General features: G+C 58.2%; 10 protein-coding genes across 10 annotated transcripts; 4 read left to right on the plus strand and 6 right to left on the minus strand.

The window, feature by feature from the left end:
* Nucleotides 1-1,066: 1,066 nt before the first annotated feature.
* On the plus strand, nucleotides 1,067-1,960 carry PSEUBRA_001473 (Mitochondrial substrate/solute carrier; the record flags this gene model as incomplete). Its single annotated transcript, XM_016434722.1, has 1 exon — nucleotides 1,067-1,960. One exon carries the CDS (start codon nucleotides 1,067-1,069, stop codon nucleotides 1,958-1,960), a length of 894 nt encoding a protein of 297 aa, XP_016293764.1.
* A 187-nt stretch (nucleotides 1,961-2,147) lies between these two features.
* PSEUBRA_001474 (Glucosidase II beta subunit-like protein) lies at nucleotides 2,148-4,322 on the minus strand (the record flags this gene model as incomplete). The annotated part of the gene is made up of 1 exon (XM_059464651.1): nucleotides 2,148-4,322. One exon carries the CDS (start codon nucleotides 4,320-4,322, stop codon nucleotides 2,148-2,150), a length of 2,175 nt encoding a protein of 724 aa, XP_059320826.1.
* Nucleotides 4,323-4,969: 647 nt separating this feature from the next.
* PSEUBRA_001475 (Phox homologous domain protein) lies at nucleotides 4,970-6,865 on the plus strand (the record flags this gene model as incomplete). Its single annotated transcript, XM_016434719.1, has 1 exon — nucleotides 4,970-6,865. The coding sequence occupies one exon, from the start codon at nucleotides 4,970-4,972 to the stop codon at nucleotides 6,863-6,865; it is 1,896 nt and encodes a 631-aa protein (XP_016293766.1).
* Nucleotides 6,866-7,907: 1,042 nt separating this feature from the next.
* On the plus strand, nucleotides 7,908-9,440 carry PSEUBRA_001476 (FAD linked oxidase, N-terminal; the record flags this gene model as incomplete). Its single annotated transcript, XM_016434717.1, has 1 exon — nucleotides 7,908-9,440. The coding sequence occupies one exon, from the start codon at nucleotides 7,908-7,910 to the stop codon at nucleotides 9,438-9,440; it is 1,533 nt and encodes a 510-aa protein (XP_016293767.1).
* Nucleotides 9,441-9,736: 296 nt separating this feature from the next.
* PSEUBRA_001477 (uncharacterized protein) lies at nucleotides 9,737-10,303 on the minus strand (the record flags this gene model as incomplete). Its single annotated transcript, XM_016434753.1, has 1 exon — nucleotides 9,737-10,303. One exon carries the CDS (start codon nucleotides 10,301-10,303, stop codon nucleotides 9,737-9,739), a length of 567 nt encoding a protein of 188 aa, XP_016293768.1.
* A 39-nt stretch (nucleotides 10,304-10,342) lies between these two features.
* Nucleotides 10,343-11,371, minus strand: PSEUBRA_001478 (uncharacterized protein; the record flags this gene model as incomplete). The annotated part of the gene is made up of 1 exon (XM_059464652.1): nucleotides 10,343-11,371. One exon carries the CDS (start codon nucleotides 11,369-11,371, stop codon nucleotides 10,343-10,345), a length of 1,029 nt encoding a protein of 342 aa, XP_059320827.1.
* A 241-nt stretch (nucleotides 11,372-11,612) lies between these two features.
* On the plus strand, nucleotides 11,613-13,469 carry PSEUBRA_001479 (Exonuclease V; the record flags this gene model as incomplete). Its single annotated transcript, XM_016434734.2, has 1 exon — nucleotides 11,613-13,469. One exon carries the CDS (start codon nucleotides 11,613-11,615, stop codon nucleotides 13,467-13,469), a length of 1,857 nt encoding a protein of 618 aa, XP_016293770.2.
* Nucleotides 13,470-13,506: 37 nt separating this feature from the next.
* On the minus strand, nucleotides 13,507-14,418 carry PSEUBRA_001480 (Phosphatidylinositol N-acetylglucosaminyltransferase subunit C; the record flags this gene model as incomplete). The annotated part of the gene is made up of 1 exon (XM_059464653.1): nucleotides 13,507-14,418. The coding sequence occupies one exon, from the start codon at nucleotides 14,416-14,418 to the stop codon at nucleotides 13,507-13,509; it is 912 nt and encodes a 303-aa protein (XP_059321161.1).
* A 49-nt stretch (nucleotides 14,419-14,467) lies between these two features.
* PSEUBRA_001481 (uncharacterized protein) lies at nucleotides 14,468-15,160 on the minus strand (the record flags this gene model as incomplete). The annotated part of the gene is made up of 1 exon (XM_016434755.2): nucleotides 14,468-15,160. One exon carries the CDS (start codon nucleotides 15,158-15,160, stop codon nucleotides 14,468-14,470), a length of 693 nt encoding a protein of 230 aa, XP_016293771.2.
* Nucleotides 15,161-15,385: 225 nt separating this feature from the next.
* On the minus strand, nucleotides 15,386-16,408 carry PSEUBRA_001482 (uncharacterized protein; the record flags this gene model as incomplete). The annotated part of the gene is made up of 1 exon (XM_016434751.2): nucleotides 15,386-16,408. One exon carries the CDS (start codon nucleotides 16,406-16,408, stop codon nucleotides 15,386-15,388), a length of 1,023 nt encoding a protein of 340 aa, XP_016293772.2.
* Between the last annotated feature and the right edge of the window lie 322 nt (nucleotides 16,409-16,730).

Below are 16,730 nucleotides of genomic sequence, written 5' to 3' on the forward strand. Positions count from 1 at the left end.
CTTCGCCCGACACTGTCCAGCTCGTGAAAGGCAGACGAGGCCGGCATTGCCATGCGTGAAATCAGTGTAACTATGACTAAAAAGCACTCTAGCTCCTTGCCCCATCGGTGGGATTGGTAGGTCCCGAAAGGTGACGAGGCTCTGAGAATTGGGATGTTATCATCATTTTGGTGTGTGGCTGACAGCCTGCCTATCCTTCTCCTCCCTCCATGATCCATCTTCTCCTCTCGTGCTGCGGTTGTGGGATTGAGACTTACGAGTCGGTTGTGATCTGCGACGAGTCGACCTCGCCTGTCGGCCTGCTACGTGACCGCGAAGGCGAAAGATGCCGTGTAGACATTCGTGCCTCGACGGAGCTTAGACAAAGGCCAGCGAGGCGAGGTCGACTGTTGCAGATGATGGAGGAATGGCAAGAAGGAACGTCGAACAGGTGACAGCACTTGAGAAGAAATTTCGCCGGCCAGCAGACCCTGCCAAAAATATCAGCGCTGTCAGTCACGTGATGTTTCGACGCCCGATTAAGTTAGCTGGAGATCGATAGTCCCACCAACCGCACCAAACCCAACCTTCACGTCGCAGTCCCTGAACCATCGTCCGAAATTGAGCGGACCCGACGCTGACCGCACCGCAAAGGAGTCTCATCATAAGGCCGCTTCAGACTAGGGGGTTACCAAGGTGAGAAAGGCGAGATACACCCGATCCGGTCAAGCGGCAACCTGGTGAGAATTCACGAGCCAACGCCAGACTCGGACCGGCCCACGCATCGGATTGGCTGCTGCTGCTGCTGCTGCTGCTGAAGGGTCCTAGTGATGAAGCGCGTTATCGGGATTTTTTGGGATCTTTTCTGATAATCTGACCGCTCCGAAGGCTGCCATGCTCGAACCGGTTTGTGGAGCGCGGAAACGTCTGAAATTGCCCGTTCGGCCAGACTTTCTTCTTGGCCAGGCTCGCAAAAAAAGTTGGCGGTCGTGCGTCGACTGGCTGACTCGTTCTTCCTTTCGTGGGGGGGTCAACCTTCCATCTTCTCGACCTTCATCTTTGTCTATACCCTCACTTTCGAACAACAATGTCACCACCACCCTCTGGCGGCAAGCGCGAGTCTGCGCAGGCGCGACTTCTCGGTTCGGGTCTGTCCGGCATTGCCGAGCTGCTCGTCTTCCACCCGGTCGACACGGTGGCCAAACGACTCATGTCGAACAAGGTCTCTGGGCTCTCGATGGCTCAGGTGGTCTTCAAGGACAAAGCCTCGGCCAACTTGTCCACCAAGTTCGTCTCCCTCTTTCCTGGTCTTGGCTACGCTGCGGGGTACAAAGTGCTTCAACGCATCTACAAGTTCGGCGGACAGCCGTATTTCAACGACTACCTCACCTCGCATCACAAGTCCAAGTTCGATTCTCTCTTCGGTGAACGTGCTGGTAAATCGATCATGTCTGCCACAGCCGGATCGCTGACCGGTATCGGTGAGATTGTCTTGCTGCCACTGGACGTGCTCAAGATCAAACGTCAGACCAACCCGGAAGCCTTCCGTTCGCGTGGCTTCCTCCGTATCTTGGCAGATGAAAACGTCAACCTCTACCGCGGTTGGGGTTGGACCGCCGCCCGCAACGCCCCCGGCTCCTTCGCCCTCTTCGGCGGCTCCGCTTTTACCAAGGAATACATCTTCGGCTTGAAAAACTACAACGAAGCTACCTGGACCCAAAACTTCTTCGCCTCCATCGGCGGTTCCGTCGCCTCCATCACCGTTGCTGCCCCACTGGACGTCGTCAAGACAAGAATCCAGAACGCAAACTTCGAAAGCAAGGTCGGTGGCGTCACCATCATGAAGGACATGATCCGGGAGGAAGGGTTCAGTGCCTTCTTCAAGGGTCTGACGCCAAAGGTGCTGGTCGTTGGGCCGAAGCTGGTGTTCAGCTTCACGATCGCGCAGAGCTTGATCCCCTTCTTCGGACGATATGTGTAGATGCGATCGAGGGCATGACAGAGCGAGGTGCCACTGTCGTAGATACGTTACGTGCATGATCAAAAAAAAGACACCATTCTTACGCAGAGCAAAAACTTGCCCACCAGCCAGAGACACGGCCCGCCTGCACTCGCACCTACACAAACTCGCCGTTTCCACAGATGCTACCGCTTCCATTGCTCAACAATCACAGTTCGAGATGCGCAGCAATCGGTGGTGCCTCCGTCTTCTCACCTTCCTCCTCGCGCTTCTTCGCGTCATAAAACCGCTTCACGCGCTCTGACAGACTGTCTCCCACCTTTTCCATCCTCAACGCTGGAGGACTTGCTTGTTTGCTCCCCTTGCGTCCTTGCTTCTTTGCCTCCTCACCATCCGTGCCTGTCACAGCCGACATCAAGCGCTGATACAGCTTCGCCACGTCTTCTGGCGTCTGAACCTTCTTCTTCCCGTCGTCGTCGTTGTTGGTGGAAGAACCGTATTGCTGCTCCATCTGCTTGTTGAGCACATCCGAGATTTTTTCCGCCAACTTCCTTTCGAGTGTGCCACCATCCTCGCCGCGAAGGACCGACATGAAGTCGTCCATGTCCAGGTGGATCTCCATCGGCGGCTCTTCAGAGTCGTCGTTGCGCTTCTTGCCGCTTTCCCGTCGACGAGGTTCTTTGGCGTCGGGGGCCGAGTCGGAGAGCTTGTTGACCAAAAGCTTGCCGTCGTCGTCCAGCCCGATCTCGACTACGATTTCGGTATCGTCCAAGTCGGGTTCGTGACCATGATGGTCGTGATCGTGGTCGTGGTCGTGATCATGGAATTGCTGGTAGAGGGCCCCGTGACCGCCCAGCGCTTCGTCGTAGTAGTCGTCGTGCACGGAGCCGAAGCGCGATGGGTCTCCATATGTGTGCGATGTAGCAGTCGGCTCTTCTGCGCTCTGCGGATCACTGGTCGTCGCTCCAGTCTGATCTTTGGAAACACCATTTCCCGACTTGACCGACTGACGCGGCCCATCGATCCCCTCCAACGGCGTCTGCACCCGATCCGGATCGCCCACCGTCGGCCCCGCCCAATCGTCCCGCACCACCTTGTGACACTGCACCTGGAACGGCGTCTCCTCCTTCTCACTCCCAAACGCCGAGTCCGCACACAACCTCGGCGTCTCGATCACCAACACGTAGTTGCAGATCGTCGTCTCCTTGAACATGACGATGCGGTCCTCGAGCGGTTGGCGGTTGGAGCAGTGGTACTGCACCTCGACGGTGCGTGGCTGGTGGTTCATGTCGCACATGGTGCCGTTGGTCCATCGTTGCGTGAGGTAGCGGTGCCGATGCGATTCTTGACCATCGCGAGGGGTCTCGACGGCGGTGTTGGAGTCACGGAAGGAGGAGAGGGCGCGAGTCTCGGCGGCGAACAATTCGTCTTCGTCCCAATCGCCGAACTGCACTTCTTCGACCAGGTCGAGGCCCGCAGAGTTGATGGACGAGGGTGGACCACGATCGGCGGCTGTAGCGACGTCGGTCGACTCTTTCGTGGCGTCCGTAGTGAGAGGCTGCTGCTGCCGTCGCTGGTGACTCCGGTCGTCGCCTACGATTTCTTCGCTCTGGTGCGTCCATCGACCCAAGATGAAGGCCGGGTATTCGGGGTCGGCGATGGGGTGATGGAGCCTGTTGACTTTGTCTGCTGCCTCGATGGCTGCTTTCTTGCCAGCTTCGCCTCCGCCAGCAGCTTTGAACGCCTTGTGCGCGGCAGTCTGAGGCCCAAGGCGTCGGAACTGACGAATCTCTCGACCATGGCAGAAGCTGTAGGTGAACCAATCGGTGGTGTGGTAGAGACAGGTCTTTTTCAGTGGATCCAGCAGACCTTGTGCATGCCGAATCAGCTCCTGTCGTGATCGCGAGGAGCTACCGAAGGAGGATGCGTGATGGTTTGCTGACTGCCCTTCACGAGGTGTATGTGTAAAGTCTGGAATCGAGCAAAGTTGAAAGTCATCCGGCGAGGACCTTTGCAGCGTCCACAGAAGTGGTCTTTGATTGTCACTTCCTAATTCGCTCGAGCCGCTGCTGATATCATCGGCAATGGCGAGAGACAAGATGTCGCTGGTCTGCGGTGTTCTTGGCCCTGCCGAGTCCGATGACGAGGAGGAAGATGACTCCTGCTGTTCCAAGATCTTGATGGCATCGCTGTATTTGATCGGCAGAGTAGTGGCTTCCTCACCGAGGAGGCCGTAGTTGACCTGGAAAGCTGGCTTGGCGAAAAGATCCTGAGGAAAGCCGGCAGATGTGGAGATGGCCGCCTCGGTGGTACCTGCTTGGAGGTAGAGCAAGCCCAGCAGGAAGACGATGGATTTGGCGCTCATCGGCGATGTCGAGAGCATGGTGGCGACGCTGTTGCTGCTTCTTCGGAGGATGCTGACCAGGCTGCGAAAACAAGCAGCGAGGCGGTGATGGCGAGAGAGAGGCAGAGAGGTACAGGTCCAACCTGGCAATGGCCTGCAAGCACGAGTCAAGGCTGAGCTGGAAGGTCTGTGACTATAGGAAAGGGTCCAAGCTGCAGTGCATGTGTATCGCACGAAATTCTAAACTGGCTCGAGCTCGCTTTTTGGCGGATGTGGAGTTCTCTTTGGCTGTCACACGGCACTTGGACAGTCTGCCTGTGCACAGACGAGGCGGAAATGGCTGCAATTGGCGGCTGTGCCATCGCACCACCAAATGGGCCATCACAATCAACTCAGCTTCTCACCAACACCATCTCGTCACGGCACAGCAGCCATCGCATCCACCGTCCAAAGCATCGAGGCGTATCCTCGCGTACGACCCGCGCGACCCCGTCCTTCGCAGAATCGACACCTGCAGCCCTACCCTGCGATTTAGTCGGACACCAGCGCGCGCAAATCCGGGCAACGTCTCGCAACACCTCATCGAGAAGCGGGACATCACTTCCCAGTACAGTCAATATCTGACATTTCTGATCGCCACGTAGACGGCAGAGTGCAGCGAACAGCTTCACCATCATCGCTGCAAGATGAGCTCCGGACAAAACGACGATATGAACCCGTTTCAGATTCCCGACGACGAGGGCGGCGCATCCAAGTCATCGCAACCAAAACAGGCTTCTGCAGCATCCTCGCAATCGTCATTACGCAATGTCACCAGCAACGCGAATGCCTTCGATCGGGTAGAGGAGGACGACGATGACCAGGGCTGGACAGGCTCTTCTTCACGTGCTCAAGTCGACTCTGCAACCAATGCGCCATCCTCACCTTCTTCGACGCAGCGCGCTACCTTCGCCTCACCGCTGTCGATCATCGAGATTGTCGATGCACAAAAGTCTGGAGATGGCGGCTCGTCCTATATCGTCTATGTCATCCGCAACGGCACCACCGAGGCTAAGAGGAGGTATTCCGAGTTTGAAGCGTTGCGCGAGGCCCTCATCCGTTTGCATCCGACCATCATCATCGCGCCCATCCCATCCAAGCACACGCTCGGCGACTATGCAGCCAAGCAGAGCAAAGCCAAAGAAGATGCAACCATCATTGCGCGTCGAAAACGCATGCTCCAGAGCTTCTTGCGTCGATGCGACAACCACCCAAAGCTTCGAGGCGACGAGGTGCTCGTAAAGTTCCTGGACGGTCGTTTCCACTGGAATGAGATCACCGCTTCACCGCCTCTGATTCACCTGCCCAAGAACAATCTGCGAGCGCCGGTGCAGAACCCTGCCGATCCACACGCGAGCCCTGCATACGCCCATCTGCCATTGCCTTCGTCAGTGACCTCGTTGAGACATCCCAATCAACGCTTCATCGACTCGGAAGCCTTCACCAACCGATTCGCGAATCATCTGTCCGGCAGCATGGAGAAAGTCAATCGCCGACTGATGCGACGCTGGACAGAGGCTTCGACGGACTACGCCGAGCTGGGTGCTATCCTCAACGGCTTCTCGCTCACCGAGTCCGGGCAGCTCGCGACAGCCATCGAACGAACGGGTCAAGCAGCGGATGCAGCCTACATTGCGACCGGTCAGATGCTCAAGCAGTGGGAGGAAAAGTTCACCGAGCCTCTGCACGAGTACACACAGTTTGCGGCTATCCTGCAGAAGCTGCTCAAGTGGCGCCATCTGAAGCATCTGCAGTACGAGCTGGCGCAAGATGCGCTGGAAGCCAAGAAGACGCAACTCGAGGAGCTTGAGAGGGTGGAAAACGAGGCAAAGAGGTTGGAGGAGGCCTTGGAGCGGGGAGGTGCAGGGCTGCTCAGCGGCGGTGGACGGGTGAGCGGCGGCGGTATTGATGCGAATGGCATCCGCGACGGTGTGGGATCTGGCTTCCGTCCCTCTTCGTCCGTCTATGGACGAAGTGGGGATGACGGCACGAGCGCGAATGGCACTGGCAGCAACGCAGCTAAGAACGGCGTCAACGGTGAAGCAGGCGGTCGCGCCTCCACCGACGCTGACACCACCCGATCTCGCACCACCTCTCCGCCTTCCTCGCCCTCGAAACGTTCCACCTCCCGCTCCAGCGGCTACGGTCTGCTGGGCGCCATCACGCACACGTTCCAATCCGTCATGGACGTCGACCGGGACGCCTCGCGTCGCAGCAACATCTCGAAGCTCCGGGAAGAGATTTCGCTCCTCGAAGAAGGCCTCTCGCTCACCTCGAACGACCTGCACTACGCGACGCAAGCGATCCAGGCGGACCTCGACCGATTCCAGCGCCAAAAGGTGAGCGACTTCAAGGAGATGATGCTCGACTTTGCCAAGATGCACCGCGAGTTTGCGCAGACGAATCTGGAGAATTGGAAGGAGGCCAAGGTGGAGATTGATGCTGTGGAGAAGCCGGCGGGGATGCCGGAGAGCAGCTTGTCGAGGCGGGAGAGGGAGGGGGTAAGTACGCCCGGTGCCGGTGGCGGGCGGAGGAGGTCCTAGACGCACGCGCGCTGTGATGGGAATGACATTGTTGTTGCATCGATGCTGAGGTGTTGAGTGTTGCTGCCTTGGTGAGGTTCGTGTGTGTGCAGAATCGTACGGCCTTTTGCTGGTCACAGGACGGTACACACGACTGAGACGTGCCGTGTCAGGCGACGACCGAATGGCTATACCAGGCCACATTGCATCTCAGAGCCGAGCAGCCGCCTACCTCCTTGTTTTATAATACGTACGAGGGGGCGTGCTGCAAATCAGCGTTCAGACCCCGCTGTTGGAACCGACGCAACCAAATCCCGTCCTGTCTTTGTTCCTTGGTTGGAGCGGTAACGTGTTGGTTCGGAGTGGCAAATACCGCGCCTTAAGCGAGGTGGGTGGCGCGGGAAACGTTGTTTCTGCCTTCTTGTCCGCCTAGCCGCACCCTGCTCGCGTCCTTTGTGGAACGATGTTCTGCGCATTCAGCGGAATTGGGGCGGGTCGAACGTGCAAAGCCCGCCCTCCGCCTTCTAGCTCAGGGGCAGAGGCGCAAGCGAGCAGAGGATCGGAAGAGCAGGCTAGGGTGGCAAATGAGCAGTGCAAGAGAAGGACCCTTCCCTTTCTCCCGCCTCGCTTAGAACGTTTTCGCTCGTTCGGTCGGCTAACTGACTCTTTTCCCACGAGTCGCAGATCGTGCAGCGGCGGCACCATGCCTCTGGGTTCGCTCCAACAAGGCGCTTACAGCTTTCCCGAGCTACAGAGCGTTGAGAATCATTCGCCGTAGAGGGCCGCGCACCAACAGCCGAACAAGGCCTTGCGCACGCCCGAAGGTCCCAGCGAGACTCCCCTATATAGGCGCATACCCCCACCTGTCTTTGGTAGCTAATGTCGATCCCCTCCTCTTCATCAGCCAGGACCTCCTCTTCTTCAGCCAGGACCTCCTCTTCATCAGCCAGGACCTCCTCTTCTCCCCCTGACGACGGTGTCCCTGCGCACGATCTCATCTAGACGCATCTGGCCTTCATATCTGGAACAGCATATAAACACGACCCCTCCCTGCGCAAGAACCATGCGCTTCACGGCCCTCCTCACCGCCATGACGGCCGTTGCGACCAGCGTGGTCAGCGCAGCGCCAGCGACCGGAGCTGCTGCGGCCTGCTCTGACCTGCTCGCCTCGCTCCCCAAATCTGTCCTCATCCAGACCTCTCCAACCTACACCCCGGCGCAAAATGGTGGCTTCAACCCGCTCAACAACAAGCTCTCGCCTTCGTGCATCGTCCAGCCAACGTCGGCTTCCGACGTCGCCACCGCCATGCGAGCCGTTTTCAAGCACAAGGCGAACTACGCCGTTCGCAGCGGTGGTCACACGGGCATGGGTGGGTGGGACAGCACCGACGGCGGTGTGCTGTTGGACTTTTCGCTCATGCGCGATTTCTCCTACTCCTCCTCGGCTGGAACGGTCACTGTTGGACCCGGACTCCGGTGGGGTGAGGTGTACAACATGTCGGAGGCATACGGCGTGGCTCCCCTGGGTGGCCGGGTGTACCACGTCGGCACGGGTTTGGTGCTCGGTGGTGGACTGAGCCTGTTGAGTCCCCAGTATGGGTATGCGTGCGATGGTCTCGTTAGCGCCGACATCGTTACGGTCGATGGACGCATTCGAACCGTTAACGCTCAGACGGACCCTCAGCTGTTGAGGGCTATCAAGGGCGGTGGCGGTCGATTCGGTGTCGTCACCAAATACGAACTTCGCGCCTTCCCAACCGGTCGAAACAGCGATAAGAACTGGTACGGTGGAAGCATCACCGTTTTAACTCCCACAGGGATCGATCAGATGGTCGAATACTCGGAAGACTTTGTTGCGACCCCCGATGATCCCAAGGCAACACTGCTGTCCAATGTCGGAATGCTCAAGCAGGCCGGAGTACCGGTGTACCTCGGTACGACATTTGCCTTCTACAAAGGTGGCGCCGAGGATTTCAACCGTGTCTTTGGTCAATTCCTCGCGATTCCCGGTGCGATTGTGGATGTCAAACCCATCTCGTACCTCGAAGCGACGCAGGTGACGCCGTTGGGCTGGAAGCCTACTCAGGCGTACAAGTGGATCGGCGGCTCGCACTACGCTGGTAACAACACCACTCCTCTTCCCCTCCTCCCCACCATTCCTGTCCTCAACGAACCCACGCCAACCAAGTTCCTCGGCATCTGGCGCAATGTTCAAGCGCTTATCGTCAAGCACGTGGATGTGCTCGAGAGCGCCTTCTTCTCCATCACCCCCGTGGGCACCACCCAGATCGATCAGGGTTATGCCGCAGGTGGAAACGCTATCGCCCCTCCCCAGGGACGGAACTTCATGCACTACCTCTTCTCCAACATTTTGGCTGATGGAACGACGGATTTCCCTGCCGACTTCGAGGCCGATCGTCAGCAGTTTATTAAGGATAACCCGAGCGACGCTGGCTTGCCCCTGTTCTTGAACGAGGTGGATGCCACCCAGGAGGCCTTCAAGAGCTATGGCTGGTACGATCAGCTCAAGAGGCAGTACAAGAGGTTTGACCCGACTGGGTTCAGTCTGAGGTTCCAGCAGGGCCCTACGTTTTAGAGTTGTGTAGATTCGAGTTGGAATACATGATGACGTTGATTGCGATTGATTGTAAATGTTGACTGTGGATTGATGGTGAGATTGACTGTGGATTGACGGTAATCGTGGATTCACGTTGACATTGATTGTGGATTGACGGTGACATCAATTGAGACTCATGACGACACGTAAATGTTGGCGACACGATGGTCAGATTGATTGCAAAGTGCGGATATGTTTGCTGCGTATACTGTGCGTGAGGGGTCATGCTGGAATCGAGAGTGGGACTGCAGGATGCAGCAGATGAGGTGGAAGATTCATAGGACGCCGTTGGCAGGGAGGGCGTCCTTGAGGAGATCAAGGAAGGATCGAACGCTCTCGTCCTCATTCTCGTCCTGTCGAGTAGAGCAATGAAGATCGTATGCGTTGCGGAGGATGCCTTTGAGAGCTTGCGCCTGGTCTGCTGCCGTGGCTGTGGTTGCAGTCTCGACGCGACCCTCCCTGACGCCAGAGGTAGTAAAGGACGTCTGTTCAGCACCACCAACGTGGATGTCGCCCTTTCTGCTTGCCTGCTCACCGCGAGGCGTGTCTCTGAGAGATGCTTCCCGGTCCCTTGCTGGTGTTGTGGTCGCCGGCTCGAGGCGACCGGTAGCAGCGAACGACTGCTCTGTACCGCCCTCCGGCACGTTGCCCTCTGTGCGAGCCTCCTTCATGGCCTGGTACTTGGTCAAAGACTCATCTGCGTCGTTGCTGTGCTCGGCGCCTTGATTCGCCTCCTCCTTTGGCGCATCTGCCTCGACCTTGTCCCAACTGTGGCTGCATTCTTCTGTCCACCAATGGAATCCCTTGACGTTCTTCTCCTCCTTCTGGGTCATGCTGAACATGTTGTCCAGCTGCGCTTCGCCATGCGGCGTCAGGACGTGTTAAGCTGTGAAGGGTATAGAGGCGCTGTTGCCGGGCAAGGCAGCTTTGACGAATTGGAGAAAGGCCTCGACCGAGTCTTCGCCTGTGCTTGCAGATTGTGTTGTGCGATGCAGCGTGTAAGCGCTGCGTATGATGTCCTTGATCGCTGCTTCCTGGTCGGCTGATGTGGCACTTGTCGACGGATCAACAATCCCGCCAGTCTGAGCAGCAGACGCCTGTCCTTCCCCTTGCGCGCGAGCAGTGCCTTTTCTGTCCACCTCCTCGTCGTCCGAGTATCCGGCCCAAAAGTCGTCTGCGTCATTGATATACTCGGCTCCTTGACTCCCTTCTTCCTCGTCTTCCATCTTGACCCTTGTCCAGCTCCGTCTGCAATCCTCTGTCCACCTGTGCAGCCGTTCAATCTGCGCCTCCTCCTTCTTATACAGCACAAACAGGTTGTCCAGCTGTACCTCCTCGCTCTCGTCAAAGACCACGGTCATATACAGCCTCATGTCGCACTCGTGAGGCCGTGGCAATCCCACGAGCACTTTGCGTTGGGTGTGCCAGGCGTCGCAGCAGAGCGCCTCGAAGCCATGCGACTCGATCGGGTCTCGATCCGTGTGGCGCGCGAATTGTTGCACCTGACTGCGTTTGAAGAACAAGAGTGATGCGGTCATTTCGAGGTGTGTCGTGTGGATGCCGAGCTCGATGGGCGAGCGTGAGAGCCATGAAGCGAACGCTCGGTGCGATGCGATGCACTCGTCCTCCGTGACGGTGCGGCGATGTGGGTAGTCGTCGTCGTGGCCGAAGTCGCACGCATGCGGTGGGTCGATAGGGAGACCAAGCATACGTTGCCGCATGAGCAGGTCAGGGGAGCGCTGCGGGACGGGAAGTGAAGGCGGTGTGGTGAGAAGAAGAGGCACGAGCACCGGTCGAATCAACTCGCGCACGGCTTTATGATGATCGCTTTGTAGGCGTGGAGAGGCGAAGTTGAGATGGTCCGATGCCCACAACCTCTCGGCTGAGTAGATGGGAATCTGCCGCGGCATTTTGGCGTAGTTGCGGCGATTTGCACGTTGGGTGCAGGATGTCAGAGACAAAGAAGAAGTGGTTGATGGGACCGAGGAACGGAGAGACGTCGAACATGGCCGCTTTTTCAAGCGCTTAATTCGCCGAGACCACTTGGACCCTGTCCGACTCAGCCAACGTCACTCTTCTGCTCCACCACCGTCCCGCATCTTGCGCACCTCAACATGATCACCTCACGGCAGCGCTAATCCACACTGCGTCATGACCGAGGAGCCCTCCGCTTCCTCCCGCGGCACTCGCCGGTCGCGCCACCGTTCACCGCCCACCTCCCTCCCGGCGCACTTCGCACGCAAAGGCTACCTCTCCGTTTCGGACCTCGTCGGCCCCTCATGGTGCGAGTACAACTATCAATATGGTATCCTGTCCCTCTCCCATTTGCCACCGTCGCAACGACCCGCAACAATCACCACAGAGACCGGAACAACGCTCGCGGCAGCACCACAGCTGGTGCTCGCCAAAGAAGCGACGTTGACAGCGGGCAAGGCGGTACACACGGTGCTCGAGCGCGAAGTCGCACCTGTCACCGTCGTCGTCGAGACGCAAACCAAGGAGGATGGGTGGGCGTTGAGGCTGTTGAATCTGTGGTGTGACGTGCAGGGGTTGCTGCAGCTCGAGCCAGGGAGTGGGAAGGGAAAGGGGGTAAAGTGCGTACGTGAGGTCCCCGTGTACGGGTGGGTCCACGGCGTGATGGTCATGGGCGTGATCGACGAGATCGAGAAGCGAAGCCTCCAGCCCAGTCCAAGAACAGAGAAGGGCAAAACTTGGGCTAGCCAGGAGGAGTGGAAGAAAGATCAGCGGAAGAACTCCAGCCCGAAGAAATCCTCCAGTGCAAGCACAGCGAAACCGCTAATGGCATTCTTCAGCTCCCAATCCAAACCACCCGATCCGGAACCCGCACCATCTGCAGAGCAAAAACGATGGGACTACTTTCTGTCGGACACAAAGACGAGGATATCCTCCTGGCTTCCGGCGGAGGAGGATCAGCACAGTGCACGGATGCAGTGCATGACGTACAAACGGCTCTTCGACGGGCTCCTGCTGGGCGCTCTTCGTGGCGAAGATCACAGGATGGGATTCGACCCGAAAGCAACGCCCATGGACTGGGATCAGACATTTGCGTCGCTCGATCTGGACCCACATCAGCCGTTGTCGGAGGCGTTCTTGAGGGACGCAGAGCCGTTGTGTCAGAGCTGGGGAACGGAGCTGGGGTTGTGGGTTGCGCAGAATGAGGCTGACGTGTGCACGTTAGATCACATACGGCTGTTGTTGGAGCAGGGGTTGAGGGGGCTCGTGGAGGATGCGAGACACGGGCACGGGCAGGAGAATAAGGATGGGGAAGGAAAGATTGCGGTGATACAGGAGACACTTGCATTGACGTATAGGAGACAGAAGCAGCGGCGGCGGGGGAAGCGGAAGAAGGCGGCTCCTAATCATGTCTCAAACGGAAAGCAGGAGCAGGACGGTGATCTTCGTCAGTTGACGCTGGAGGACAGCATGGCTGCTGCGGGCGATGAAGCTGTGACGCTCGAGGACAGCGTCCCAGCTGCAGATGGTGAGGCCGTCACGACAGAGGGTGCGATCGAGTCGACCCTCGCTACCGACCCGCCAGCGACGGAAGCAAAGAAATCCCTCGACGCCATGGAAGGACACAACGACGCACTCGAGGCGATCTCGACCGCGCTCTCCCCGCCACCTTGCACGCCTCGTCGCCGAACCACCTCTCCCACTTCACCCACACCCACAACCCCTTCGTCACCATCACCACCAGCGTCCATCATCGGCATCGTCACCTTCGCCCACGACCCTCCCACCCTCGATGCATACCTCCACCGCATGATCCGCATGTGGAAAGGCGAGCGGGCGCTCGAAGGAGTCCGCATCGACCAGACGCGTCGCTGCTGGACGTGCGAGTGGATGGACGGGTGCGAGTGGCGTACTCAGCAATCTAACCGGCGCGTTGTCAAGCCAGACTCGGAGGAAGAGGGCGAATTCTGGTCCAACTTGGATTACGAATCGATCGAGGTGCGCGATTCGAGTGGCAACCTCGTGGATTGGTAGGCAGCACAATCCATCTCGTGTTTTGTGTGTGGATAGGCTAGCGTGTGCGAGAGGACAGGATCGGTTCGGCGGGGTCCCATGGACCTTTGATCTCCATCTTCCACCGTTGAGCGCGGGTGATCCACCATGGACATACCAGGGATACGAACAGCACAGCTACGTTCACCCAAGCACCCACGACCCACACCCACCCGCCTTGGCCTGTCATGGCAAATAGCAAGCCCGTGACCATGGTGAGCACGTACATTGTCGCGCACCTCACACCTTCTCCCCACCCGTTCCCCTCCCCTTGCCACGTGGTCGGCGCAAACAGCAACACCGCCAGCGCCAGCAAGGTAAAACTCTCGCTGTCGGTCTTCAACCGCGAGGCCAGAACGACACTTGCCGAGATCGCAGCGTTGAACGACAACGTGCTGCTCAGCTTCCCGCCTCCTTTTGCGGCAGAATAGTCGGCGAGAACGAGATGCAAGGTGAAGAGCATGACCGAGAGCGCCCAGATGCTGTCCGACGTGGTCGACTCTGTGAGTGTTCGTAGGACGGGCGATACGGCGAGCAGGACCAGAGCCATGATTGTTTTGGTGAGAATGCTGGAGACTGCTCGTTTGCGACGCGTTCGACGGTCGACACTCGCGAAGGTGCTGAAAGATGGAAGGCCGGAGAGGAGGAGGAAGGCGAGGAGCGTCAAGAGAAGTAGAACCTCCGAGTCGAGGGTCGAAAGGTGCAGATGCACGAAAAGGAGCGCGAACAGGATCACGCTGAGGAAGCGCGTCGAGATGCGGAGCGATGCGACGACCAGCTCGGCGAAGGAGGGCAGGACGACTTGCGAGTTGGTGCGCAGGTCCGAGAGGAAGGAGGGCGGGACAAAGTTGTCTGCGAAGGGCTGCTTGCGCCAGAGGACCTTTTCGAATTGGACCTGATCCGCGGCTGGGGCGGGGGTCGTTGTCGACATGCTTGATACACCGCCGTAGTGATGACAGAGTGGCTGCGGGATGGAAATGCTATCGACCACCGCCAGAAATGCCTGGCTTGCCACCGCGTTTGCGAGCGTACACCACCTTGTCCTGATCCCTGCCTCCCTTGCCTTTGTCCTTCCTCGCCTTCTTGGACGAGCTCGGTGACGGTGCTTGCTCCTGCTGCTCGTTGCGTTTGCCCTTATTTGACTTGCTGAGGGACCCCGGTTTGACGAAACCTCTCGGCTTCTCGTCCTCGCTCTCGTCCTCGTCGAAATCTGGTTCTGCTCCTTCGTCGTCGTCTGTTCCTCTTGATCGCTTCTTCGAATCTTCTTCGTCGTCCTCCTTCTGTTTTCCAAGCTTGCCGAAGGTCTGCCGTGAACTTGATTTCCCTGTGCTCTCTCCTGATTGCTCCTCTTTCTCTCTGGTGATCAACCAAGCGTCGAAGCCAGCCTCCTGCTCGATGGTCGGTCCCGGCTTCTTCGTCTGACCTTGTGCCTTGGCCCGTAACCTCGCGATGGCAGCCGGTGAAAGCGACCACTGTTCCTCCTCGCCGCCTATTGACGGGGATCCAGGGACGGATGTGGACGGCGAACCCGGTGTCGCCGGTGTCGAAGGGAGTGTCGAGGTGGAAGACTTTGTCGGGGTGGAAGAGGGCGAGGCACGTTGCATGAACTTGAGCGCATTGACGCGCCCGCTGAGCGAGTGGACGGTGGCCGATCGACCGGGTGGTGCTGACATCGGCGCTGTGTTGGAAGGTTGTCCGGACGATGAGGACCGCAGTGCTGACCAGAGTGGTGATGGGAGGGGAAGAAGTCGTTCAGAAGGTGGAAAAGACTTTTGTGCAGCGAGATTTCGCGCTCAGGCATCGCTACAGTTTTCGACGTTAAAAAATAAGGCTCGAATAAAGGGCCTACTAATTGGAGGTCGCGTATATCTGCTCAAAATCGGTATAGTATGCTACACTCAGTCATCGTCACCGACAAACCCATCGTTCTCCCTCGGATCCGCCCTCCTGACTCTCGTCGGGTTGACGAGCGAAGTCAACCTCTGCGAAGCCTGTGTCTGCGTATCGCCACCCACCGGTGGAAAATCATCCGAGCTCGGCGCCTGGGGACCTGACCCGCTGCTACTCCGTTCTATCCCCCTCCTCGATTCAGACGACGCCGACGACGACGGCAGCTGGATCGATCTCTGACTCGCACTTCCCGTGATCCTCGGTCTGAGTCCCACCACCGGACGTCCCCTCGTTGTCCGCGCGTTGGAGGCAGAAGGAGCGGCGAGCAGCGACCGGTACTTGTGTCTCTCCTCGCGCAGGGCCTGCTGTGTCTCCTCGAGCTTCCGAAGCAGTTGATCGCGCTCGAGCGACATTTTTACGTCGCCTCGCTCGATGTGTGGTGCCAGCTCGGCCGGGTTCGGCGATAAGGGTGGTGGAGCGTACGGCGTGTTGCTCAACACAATGCTCGCCGTCCGCACCAGCGCCTGCCTGTCGTCCAGCCGAGAAAGTGTGAGATGCACATAGTCGTTTTCGGGATCGAGCAGCAGATTGATCGAAGTCCAATCGCGAGGTGATGTGGAAGTGGACGGTTGGACACCAATCATGATGGCTTGGTGGTGGAAGATGGTGCGGAGTCTGTCGCGAAACTCGATGCATTGTGCCTGGGTGAGGTACTCCGGGTCGAAGGCGAGGGCGCTAGCTTTGCCCAGATGAGGTTCTTGGGGAGGAGCGAACTTGGTGACGAGCTGCTGGAGAGCGGGGCCCTGAACGCTGGCGCTCCACCAAGCGGCGTCGCTGCCCACGGTGAGGATGAACGAGCCGAGCCTGTTTGGCCCACGGGCGGGAGCGGAGGAGCCGCTGGCGTGTCCATCCGCTTGTGACTGCGGCTCGTGAAGGAAGTACTCGATAGCGACGGCGTACTTGCGGAGAGTCGATTGATCTGTCGCGATGACAGTCTGCAAGCCGTGCAGCTCCCGCATTACGTCGTTCATCCTCTGAGACTAGCGCTGCGGATGCGGAGATGGAAGCGTCTACGCCAATCAAGCGTCATATCTCCATCAGGAGAGTCGAAGCTAGCTATATGCGCACATGAGACGTCTACGCTCCGTCGATACGTGTTCGAGGAAGGTCGAGGTTGCGGGATGTATGCAGTCAACATCCAGGTGGGCTTGGAAGCAAGGGCTGCAGCTCGAAATGAAATGATCTGCCTTGGACCCTGCAGCATCCAAGACTCGCCGATTTCCGAGTCTTTCACTTGGAAGCTTTGATGGCGAGCAAGTCGTTCAGATGCATCCCTCTCGCTCACATCACTCA

The sequence above is a fragment of the Kalmanozyma brasiliensis genome (assembly GCF_000497045.1).
Source record: "Kalmanozyma brasiliensis GHG001 unplaced genomic scaffold PSEUBRA_SCAF14, whole genome shotgun sequence".
Taxonomy (NCBI): domain Eukaryota; kingdom Fungi; phylum Basidiomycota; class Ustilaginomycetes; order Ustilaginales; genus Kalmanozyma; species Kalmanozyma brasiliensis.